Consider the following 12,091-nt stretch of genomic DNA (forward strand, 5'->3'; position numbering starts at 1 on the left):
GATAGAATTAAGTGAGAACTAGAAAATCACTAGAAATCACTAGAAATCACTAAACTGGCGGTCTAAAAACAACAATGATGCCATCTTTAATGAATTCAGATTCAACAGATTCAGTACTTTACATAGTTGACTCCTTGGAGAATGCTCTTTACTCACATTCTCTCGCTGTATTCAGGTGTAAAATGAGTACCCGGTCGTTTAAAGCGTGTTTTTTCCAGACCGTCTAACAGGCGTCGTGTCTCGCCAAGATGTTAAGTGTTGCTGGTTGCTACGGATTTTCTATAACGCGCTTTCATAAAGTTAAATGGATATTGCTCTATATAAATGCTCACGTAAATACATATATAAACTTATCCATAGTTTCTTAAAATTGATTACAAATTTAAAATTTGAGCGTCTAAGTCGACCCGACAAAATACCGGTTTGAGTCGATATGTTTCATATGTGACCTGTCTCAACACGGTATTATGTCGGCGTAAACCCAATGATTAGAACTCAAAGCGACGTTTTAGCTTAACCCTCTCGCTTACCAACTCTCGTTTTTTAAAGAACACAGTATGTGCTATTTGGTTAACATTGCATATAGATGCTGTGCGCTTGGCTAAAAAACTCACAACATTACATCCAGAAATAAAACTATAACGCCCCTACCGCACCGGGGTCCTGTCCCAAATCTGTAACATATCTAATAAAGTGTAATGAACCGCACCAATCGGGACGGGACAAAACAGTCCTATTGTGTCCCGAGCCGTTGTGAATTGCCATAAAATCCCAGTCCCGTGTTCATATCAGTTGTAATAGTTAAAAAAAAATATAGCCGCCTTCCGCAATAGAACAAAAATGTCCCAGATTTGGCGCCGCGTGTCAAAGTTGCAATTCCTGTCGAAGGTGCAATTCCTGTCGTTATTTCCTGCATCCCAATGTTCAAATTTTCATCTTTCTACTTCAGTCTCTTGACTGATAAGCATACTTATTAAATACTTATCAGATTATCATAACAAAATTGTCGTAGATTCAAATTGGATTGAAAAACACACCAATGAAGTGTAAAGCAAGCCCTGTTTGTAAATAAGACTGGTAGTCATTATTATGACCGAGTCATTAAAATTGAGGGCGTGGACAGACGTTTATGAAAAAGTCATCCCGGGATGGGAAGGTCTGACAATTGAAGAACGAAAACTGAGAGGTAGGTTTAATTTTTGTTTTCCTATTTTTTTTTTTTTCAATTCTGAAAACAAAAAAAAAAGCAAGAATAATTTTAAAAATAACTAGATGTATTTGATGAAACCATGTACAGAATGCCTAGCACCATAAACATTTGGAAATTTGCGATACCCGATTCTTTTGAATGACTTTAAATGCTATTCTCTCTTTGAAGCTTGCACCACATTGCTACAAATAGTGACCTCTTAAAAGGGAATTTTCTCAGCTTTCAAACCGTATATGAAAATTGTATATCGGAGAATTCAACAGTATTTTTATGCCCATTTGAGGAAGTAGAACTTACTTTTGGAAGTGACTGTACATCAATCAATAAAATCACTCACAGAAAAAGCTAAAGGAAATACTTCAAAGAGTTTTTAAAGGACAGGGAATTACTGTGTCTGGTTTATGCTAAAATGGCATTCTCACAGAGGACACTCGCATCTCAGTAGTCTTCACCATTAATTAATGGTGATGATCAAACCTGTTATATTTATTGCCTTTTTCTTCGACATATTTTATGCTGCCATTAATGGGTATTTTTTCATCCTCTTGTACTGTCGCCCAATGCTGAACGTTTCCCGACCCAAAAATGATGTAAAAGGTGAGACAGAACACCTGGAAACCTACTGGGATTAAATATACGATGTACCAGCCGTCACGCGTATTCTGTGGAGTATAACAATATCGAGAGAAATTTTGAACTAATTTTCGGTTGTAATTAAGAAGAAAAAGGCAAAAAACCATTTTTCATTAATTTTTTTGATGAAGTGATGATTCAAAAAAAAAATAAAAAAAAAATAAAAATAAAAAAAGAAAAAGAAAGATAATTAGATAGTCGACTTAAGCATTAATCTTTGGGTTTATTTTGATCATTTATAACATGCGATAAGCACGCTTATCCACGCTTTATATCAAGGAATAAAATTCATCATCATCAGCAACGTCGTTGTCGTAGTCGTATTGTTTTATCCTATTTGCATAAACTCAGACCGCTTTATTATGTGATTAAAATTACGACTCGAATAATTACATAACAACATTTTGCTTGTCAACGACTCAAGGGAAAACGAAGCTATCCGTGTTAAAACCTAATGCCTTGCCTACATTATTTTTTTTTATTAGGAATGTCATTGGCTGCTTATTTAAGCTTTGCGGTCGTGACGTCGTTTCCGAGGCCAACTGGTAGTTCGAGCTTCAGTGTTTGCAGCTTCAAGAACGTTTGTTTTTGTTTTTGCTCACCCCATCTGCTGTTAGGTAGGATTGATCACTTAACCGCCTTATTTCGTTAGAAAATTGTCTGAAATCGGTATAGCTCATCCTTACAAGACGATATATGACACATTTAACGAGTTTTGATAATTTAACTCAGTTTTGATCGATGTCAAATAGATTAGGGGGGGGGGGGGAACTCTCTGTAGCTCGAGTGCAGAAACCGCCATTGCTATTGGTGCCCATATTATTTTTCATTATTCTATTCAAAGAAATTGATGTAAACAAAATCCTTCCATGATTATTTCAATCATTCCATAATTTTTCAAATCATTAAAAAAAAATTAACATTTGGGTCTCTTTCTGTTGAAATTTACAGAAAGACGTGTGTATGTATGTGTGTGTGCGTGTGTGTGTGTGTGTGTGTGAATGAGAGAGAGAGAGAGAGAGAGAGAGAGAGAGAGAGAGAGAGAGAGAGAGCGTGTGAGTGTGAGTGTATGTATAGACGTCTATGTGCGTTTGCATGATTGATCAGTTCTATGTATAAAAATTTCTCAAATTTTCTTCTCGTGATATAAATAATAAATAAATGAGCATATTCTTACATTTACCTTTGATGTCAGATTTCCTGTAACAATAGGAATGACGAATGACACCCAAGTAGTCAGTGTTTGACCCAAACCAATTATGAATCCTGAGTGAGCGGGACTTAAATCCCCTGGATTCACCAGAAATCCTACATAGGAAAACTGCATTCCTATGCCAGCAACGAGGTAGATTATGAGCACATTCACAAATTCCCCCACTGGCAGGAAAACAAGTATGCTGAGGCTGGCCGATGTGAGTACTTTAGCTGTAAAAGAATAGTTATTACAAATTAATCCGCTTTCCAGCTCTGTATTCTACAGACCATTGGGCTGTGAAGATTCAGAGTCTACCCTAGTTCCACGTGAAAGGAACGGAAAAAAAAACAAAAACAAACAAACAAACTCGCTGCCTACAGCAACATACAAGAGACAGAACGATCAACAAGACACAAACACAGAACAGAAGGGGATGTTGACAACATTCAGGGGCGGTTGGTCACATTGTATTTAAGGCGGCACAAATCCGAAATACAGAATCAAATTTTATTGGTCTAGTTAATTTAACTTAATTTGACCTACTTTGTATGTGTGTGTGTATGTGTGTATGTGTGTGTGTGTGTGTGGAGGGCGGTATTGCAATTGTTTGCATATATGTGCGTGTATTTGTGTGTGCGTGTATGTGTGTGTGTGTGTGTGTTAGAATATTAACGAGACGTACTCACAAAAGAGCATCAATTATCTTGGACAAAACTTGTCTGGTAACTTTCACCTGTTCATTATAACGACTCACAGACGCAGCATGTCCTGTTTCCAACTGATTTCTTATATCTACAACGTTGAAAAGTTTATATTTAACAGCATCTGTGACATGGCTATTTGATTCAGAATGTTTCTTCAGTGCCTGAGAGATGTGCGCAATATCACTGAATCCTCCTGTTGTCCGTTATAGCATACATCACCAAAAATCAAGCAATAAAAACAATGAAGCGTTTTACGGCTTTCACTGGCAGTAAGCCATTCAACATTTTAAAAATAATCATTATTCAATCGGCGCTGTCTCCTCGGAGTGTTAGAAACTAAGTTAAAATTCACTGGTTTGTGTGGACCTAAATCTTTCACCACTATTTTCTCTTGAGGGGATAAGTGTCGGAATTGATTATCAATTAAAAAATCAACATGATTCATGATTGGTTACAAATTACAGAAATAACTTTTTAAAATAAAATGATTCAAGATAAAAACAGGTAGGTTTCATAAACAATGACAACAGCGATAATACTTTTCTCTGAATACTAACGACTAACGGTATGACACACAACTTTAGAATAATAGAATTTAAAAATCCACATTTAATTCCAAACGCAAAGCACTTGTTAACTTCACACACAATCAGCGACATCTTTATAATTATACTATTATTAGTATTAGACAATGCACACAATACAAGTTGAGTAGGGATCGTTGGGAGTGTGCGGGGATGAAGGACTCCGTGGGGTCAGGGATTTTTATTTATAGTACCATGGGGCTCTTCTCGGTGCATACTTTGTTTACTGTTCTTTTTTATATTTAATATATATTTAAGCAAAACAAACAATGATAAAATATATATTTATTGCCATTCTCTTCATCCGTATATCTAAGTGAAGCAAAGCCTCTTCTTTCAGTGATAAAACTGATATGGTTTTAATTTATCCCAAGTAGGACCTCAGGGCGTGCATCGCTAGATTGGCCGTCTTGGCCTAATTATTTTAGCAGTGAAAGACAATAGTTAGTTGGGGAGGGAGGGTGGAGGGAGATTGGGGAGTAGTAACTAACTTTCTTCAAGGTACAACGGAGTATAGGATAAGGACAGGATGGCCAAACGAAGACTGGCTCATATAAACAAAAAAAACTTCCTCACCACACCACACCCTCCGCTCATTGTCACCCCGCGCAGGCAACGGGGGAAAGATGAAACGTGCCGATTTGACGCTACCTTCGCGGAGCGACGCACGAGTCATCAAATATTAAATTCAAAACAAAAAGCAGTATGTGCCAAATTTTTAATTTTATCAAAATTGTAAAATTGAAGTTTTTTGTTTGGTTGACATGCTAATCTACGGAAAATATAGGGCGGCACAAAACAACTTCGCTCTATTGACCGACCGCCAGTGACAACATTCCATACGCCTTAATAACCTTCAATATCGTTTGTTATGTATTCTGTGTTAGTGATCGTCCTGTGAGTTGATTAAGGGGAAATCCGAAACGTCCACACTATTCGTCTGTGTAAATAAATTGGAACTTAAGTTCTACCTCATCAAAGTCTTTTTAAAGCTTCAAGTTAATGCAAGGCGTTGATCGAGACCACATAGACTGCATTGAGAACAATCTCCAGTCACAATTGCTGAGGACAGCATATAACCACACGTCTTCATCAACGTTTGATTGCTGATGGCCAGACTTCCACCAAAGTCGCATGGTTTTCACTACTAAGACTGACCCCCTTAAAAAACTAATTGAATTTGACTAACAAAAAATTGAACAGAATAGGATAAATGTCACTGAGACAAAAATAAATGAATAAAATCTAATCAAAGAATTAAAATTCTCTATTTGGTCAGTTTTGACCCCACGGGTGGCCATCTGGCAGTTCTGCCGCGAAAGTCTGAAGCCCCACCTTTCTCGCTCTTTTCGGCACTTTTTTCATTGTTACGTCATAGGGGTGTTGACCTTGTCGGCTCTCGAATTTTGTCTTACTAATCAGTTGATAATTCGACTTTTTAATAATTTTTGTTCCCTTTGAAATAGACTTGTCCAATTTCTCTTTTCCTCACAGTAAATTAAAACACACACACACGCCCCCCCCTCTCTCTCTCTCTCTCTCTCTCTCTCTCTCTCTCTCTCTCTCTCTCTCTCTCTCAGAAATAACATAAGACGTGGTCATATCATTTGAATGGGTTGTTAACACAAAATTACACTTCGACTTCGGAAATGTTCAAAATGACAAATATTATGTATATTTTAAAACAAAATTACGGTTGACCCTAACCATACTGGTCTAAAACTATACAAGTTAGAACTCTTTTGATATCTGCATCATATTTTCTGAGAAATTTGCCATAAAATTGCCAAGTGTCAATATCATATTCCGTGTTTTAAGCGAGATACACCCACAAACCAGAATAAAACGCAGAAAAAGCGCCCCATATTTTCCGGGTATTTTTTTCTCTTTGTGAGTCATCCAAATAAATGACACCTTTGAAACTGCATACGTTTGTTTGTTTTTTAATTTATGAGTGGATTTTCAAAATTCAAAAAGATCTTTACTCAGTGGAGATAGGGCTTTGATTAAACGTAGTATTTCCCACACAAAAAATAGAAAAAAACAATCATAGTCATTGCTAGGAAATGTAACTGTCACCATCATATTTTTCTGCGGGGAAATATTATTGTATAAATAAAAGTCTTGTCAAATACAAAACAAAAATAGTAGAAACACGGGTTTTTAGCTCCAACAACAGCAACTATATTTTAACTTCTTTCATTCAACAAAAACATGTAATAAGAATAATTTGTACCACAGATCATTATTTTAAAGTCTTCGAATGGCTATTGACTTGTGCTGAACTCAAATTGATAATCTATAAATTGAGATATAGCGACTAATTTTTACCCTCGAAGGCTACGAATTGTTAAATTTTTAAATTGACAGTTCTGATATTATAATAACCCAAGCTCACGATATCCCATGTCGTCACACGCCTCAGGATATGAGGTTGTTGTATGAAAATGCTGATAGGGGAGTTAAGATTTACATCTTTTTATTAATTTATGTTTGTTGTGATAACGATCGTGATGGGTATGAGCGACGTGGACTTATTTGCAGGTCCGATAACCCAATTCATTATGGGCTCATTGTTGTAATGGAAATCTAAAATAATTGACGCAAAATATTGTCCATTACATCAATGTTAAACTAGGCCCATAATTGCTTTCGGATGTCAGGCCTGCATATGTACACATATGGTATGAGCATTTCTATGGCGTGAGGATCAAACCTCTGAAGTCCCGATTTTCACGATCGGCGGATTAAAACTCTGGTCTACATGCGAGCTTTGGGCACCACGTTTTATTTAATTTTGGGCGGTCCGCCCTGTGTATGTATGTATGTGTGTGTGTGTGTGTGTGTGTGTGTGTGTGTGTGTGTGATAGATAGATAGATAGATAGATAGATAGATAGAAAGAGAGAGAGAGAGAGAGAGAGAGAGAGAGAGAGAGAGAGAGAGAGAGAGAGAGAGAGAGATTATCTACCTATGGTTTCATTCAACTTCCGTATGCAGGTTCTTGATACAGTCTTTTTTGCGACAAGTCTATCTGACAAATACCCCACGATAAAAGAAGTTGGTGCTACCGCCAAGAATGGAACAGAACATATCATGTTGACCTGTGGACAGGAAATTTATTGAATCAAAATGCTACCCTTGGAGACTTTACGGGTAAAATAAATTACACTCAAATCACACCCAAAAATATAAATAAAGAAATGAATTAAAAAAAAAAAAAAAAAAAAAAAAAAAAAAAAAAATATATATATATATATATATATTATATATATATATATATATATATATATATATATGACTTAACCCACTTGACTTAAGGCCTTTCGCTTCCTAATCATCCGGTCGGGACGCCTCGGCTGCCTCTCTAATCATCAGTGTCATTTCCTTCCACTGTTCACGGTCTTTTGCTGTGGATGCTAATTTCGTAAGGTCTTCCTTTGATTTTAATACTTTTTTTTAGGACAGTGTGAATTGAAGTGGGTGATCAACCTTGATATTTCTTGTGTCCAGATGGGGTGATATAAGTATTCATGGCTTTATTAGCTGGTATATTTACATCTCTTCTGAGTATATGCCCAAAAAGCCGCCATCTTGCCTCCAGAATTTGAATGGATAAGGGTCTTTCATTGCATTTTTCATACAGTGTTTTATTGCTTATTTTTGTGGGTTATCTTATATTCAGGACTATTTTCATTTGTGTTCTATGGAATCTGTCTAATCTTAGCTCTTCGGTTCCAGTCAGTGCTCATGTTCCGCAGTTGTATATGTATATAAGCACGGATTTTACAAGGGTTGTGTATAATTTGATTTTATTATTTAATTTTATTTTATCTTTTGTAATCCATATATGAAATAATTTATTTAGTGCAGTCTAAGTCTTCCTGGTCTTCTATTAATGATCCTACTTTTTTCGTGGCTGTCCATTCATCTTTCTTCCTTGATAGTAATGCTACATCTGTTTTGTCATTATTAACGTACAGTTGGTTATTTTGAAAGGCTCTTCGGATGTCATTTACATTGACTTGTTTGAGGCCGATAAAGTCAATGTCGTCTGCATATGCAATTTCCACGGGGAGTTCGTTTTCAAAACGTAATTGGGCCGAAGGAACAGATTTATGCAAATCTTTTATAGCGTTTTCTAGCTAAATAATAAATAAAACAGGGCTCAGGCTGTCTTCTTGTGGTGTAACGATGTTACTAAGATAACTATTCCTTTCATAATATTTAACAAGGATTGGCGATTGATAGTATCGAAGGCGGCAGACATATCTATTCCATTAATAACAGTTGTCCCGGCGCTTTGAATTGCAGTATTTATTATTGAACTTCAGACACGTGACCATGCTTCGTTTGGCGTGTTGTTGTTCATTAAATTGTCTAGCTCAGTATTAATTTGTCGCTGGTATTGTTTACGACATCGTGAGTTGTTGACAATATTTGTAATATTTAATTTTGGTTCATGAATTGTTGTGCTGTGCTTTCTTGATTGTTTATGCCATTCAATAACAAAGTTTGTTTTAACTAGCCTATGATCTGTTGTTATCAAGGTGCCAGCGTATGATATTGCATTTGTTGTGAATTTGTTGTGTCTTTGTCTGCACAGTATAAAGTCAATTTAGTTGTAAATGTTGATAACTGCTCCTGTTTCTTTATTTTTCCTCTGTCCTACCCACGTCGTTTGGTGTCTCGAAGCGTGATTGAATGCGCTGTTTGTGACAAATAGCTGTTTATCTTCGCAAAAATCCCCCAGTAAGTCTTTCTCCGTTATAATTTCTTTACCCTTCGAATGAGACCCAAGGCAATTCTCCCCTTCTTCCGTTTGCCAACTTTAGCGTTGAAATCTCCAGCTATTATTAGCAGTGTTTTATTTCCTAGATAAATAATTGTTTCGTTGAGATTTCTGTAAAAACTTTTTATTTCTTCCTGGAATTTTTGTGCATATACATTTTTATAGTGCATTTCCACAGATTTACCATGCTCAATGCGCATCATAATGTTTCATTTATTTCCTCAGCAGGCCATATGGGACCTTATTTTTTATATCATACATTCCGCTAGGCGTTCTTTTTTAACTAACACATTTACAGCACGGGTCACTTCCTATAGCCAATTACTCATTCATGCCTGAGTCGAGTCGGCTAATGTGTGTAAAGCACATTACCCACGGACACAACATTTGGACCAGGATTTTATTCACGTTCAGTCATCCATCCGGCCACTAACCACGCTTAGTATTGCTTGACCTTTGTGACAAGTCGAGACACCGTACGCTGATCCACCGGGCTATCGTGGTTTTTATCTCATTATATATATATATGTTTATACAATATGGACCTCATGGCCTTGATAAAAAGAAGATAAGTCTGACCGTGACGTGCCTCGAGTTTCAATGATCATAAAATGATTGAATTTCCGGTTATATATATATATATATATCTAAACCATCGTTGTGTTCTTCATGATTCTGCATCGTTCAAACATCATAGCACATAATATGCTTCTTCTTCTTCTTCTCCTCCTCCTCCTCCTCCTCCTCCTCCTCCTCCTCCTCCTCCTCTACTTCTCCTATTATTATTATTATTATTATTATTATTATTATTATTATTATTATTATTATTGTTATTATTATTATTATTATTATTATTATTATTATTATTATTATTATTATTATTATTATTATTATTATTATTATTATTATTATTATTATCATTATTATCATTATCATCATCATCATTCTTCTTCTTCTTCTTCTTCTTCTTCTTCTTCTTCTTCTTCTTCTTCTTCTTCTTCTTCTTCTTCTTCTTCTTCTTCTTCTTCTTCTTCTTCTTCTTCTTCTTCTTCTTCTTCGTATTATTATTATTATTATTATTATTATTATTATTATTATTATTATTATTATTATTATTATTATTATTATTATTATTATTATTATTATTTTTATTATTAATTTTATTATTATTATTTTCTTTATTATCATTATGTACTTTCTGATATAACAGGACAGGCGCCTATTCCTTATATATATATAAATGAATTGAAATGATAAGTAACAATGATATTATAAAGCCAATTCAAAAATGCAAATACAAGTAAAACACAACTGAGCGAAATAAATTCAAACTCATTACCCAGTTATCAAGTCAAATGTTCATTTCATTTTCAACCATGAAGTAAATATGATCCCACGTGTCTCACAACAAATGAAGGTAGAACTTATTTTATCATAATTATCGTTATAACCAGTATTGATTATATTAAACCTGGCATAAAAACTATTCTTTGCATTCAGGCGTGTTCTGACACTTCTTACAATTTGTTGCCGAACAAAATTATTGTCCATCGTTATTTTTCTTTGCAGTGTTCCTTCCAAAGCTTTTGTTGTAAACAAACACGATTTCACAGTTTCTTTTTATCCCCATGCCCTCAGTGGGAAGGGAATTAACTCTCAAAGAAACTTGAGGTAATCAACGGAAGTTGACACTCATATTATTATAATTAACGTTGCTAGTGATTAATACAGACGATAAACTCCCATTCAAACCTTCCAATGGTGTAGTTTCAGAATATCCTTAAGAAATATCGCACTCTCCGTCATGAGAGCAAAGTAAGCATAGTCGAAGGCAAATTGACCCATAAGGTAGGCCCATACTGGCCAAGACCGTATGATGTCTGTGTATGGAATGCTGCAAATTCGATTGAAAAGAAGAAGAAGAATAGAGAGAAAATTATATAACTTATCAATGCATATTATTGACAATTTTTCTTTAAAATTACAAAGTCTTAAGCTGAACGTTAAGGTTTCAAAACATTATTGGTTTGCTGAAGACATTTCATTATTTTATGCTGTAGGTGCAAACAAAACCTTAAAATCTAAAGTGAATATCCTAGCGTCTGTATAAAAAGATTTGACTTCTTTTTCGTTTGCTTTTTAAAACATAGATGAGGAGACAGTAACAATTGAATAACATATGTCTCGAAAGTTTTTAAAAGCAATTCATTTTGCTGATTTGATTTGCGTCATAGCGTAATTAAGAATAAACAACAACAAATGATTTCTAATGTGATACATCCTTCTTAAAACACCAGGGGTCTGATTCATGGAGCGGGACTATGGTAGTCTCAGACTATAGCAAAGTCTGAGACTTTGTAGTCTAAGACTTTGGGAAGTCAGAGACTACGGACAGTAAGCTATTCATGGAGTCAGACTTCGTCCCTGACTTGCAAGTCTCTGACTACGCTTGCAAAGTCTCAGACTACAGAGGTCAATATATTTTTAACTGGGATTCCTCGGAAACGTATCACAAAACGACATAGAAATGTGTTACTTTTCCAGCTGCGCATGCGTCATACGAAGTGGCACAGAAATTATATCTATTTCTTCTTCGTGTTTGTTTTGATCGTTTTTGTTTTTTTTTTTGTTGTTGTTTTTTTTTGTTTTTTTTTGTCTTTTTTTTTTTTTTTTTTTTTTTTTTTTTGCCCCACAAATAAAAATGGTGTGAGACAAGTTTAGGGGTGTAAAAATTGTTTGAGAATGTGTGTGTGTGTGTGTGTAATGTTTTTAGTAAATATAAATAACGATGGTACTTAAATGATTCTTATCAACGGTGGAGCATTGTTCTAAGTAGAGAGCGGTGGGCGTTGCCTGAAGCATGGGGTCCCGAAAATACTAACGAAAGAGTGAAGATGGATAGGAATTGGTGGAAACAATACAGACAATGGGTGTTTCGGGTACAAACCCTTCGTCGGCACAACAATAAACAAATA

At 35.4% G+C, this 12,091-nt stretch overlaps 1 protein-coding gene across 1 annotated transcript in view; it reads right to left on the reverse strand.

The window, feature by feature from the left end:
* Positions 1-1,267: 1,267 nt before the first annotated feature.
* LOC144971805 (putative inorganic phosphate cotransporter) overlaps positions 1,268-12,091 on the reverse strand; it is a 28,896-nt gene continuing 18,072 nt past the window's right edge. Inside the window, exons 9-12 of the mRNA XM_078912883.1 lie at positions 10,869-11,010; positions 7,296-7,428; positions 3,027-3,268; positions 1,268-1,872 (exon numbers count right to left, since the gene is read on the reverse strand). Of these exons, the coding sequence (XP_078769009.1) occupies positions 1,669-1,872; positions 3,027-3,268; positions 7,296-7,428; positions 10,869-11,010 (721 nt within the window). The 3' untranslated portion in view covers positions 1,268-1,668. The remainder of the gene's footprint in view (positions 1,873-3,026; positions 3,269-7,295; positions 7,429-10,868; positions 11,011-12,091) is intronic.

This window comes from Berghia stephanieae, chromosome 4 (genome assembly GCF_034508935.2).
Source record: "Berghia stephanieae isolate SIO BIC M18660-M18661 chromosome 4, UCSD_Bste_1.3, whole genome shotgun sequence".
Classification (NCBI taxonomy): Eukaryota; Metazoa; Mollusca; class Gastropoda; order Nudibranchia; family Aeolidiidae; genus Berghia; species Berghia stephanieae.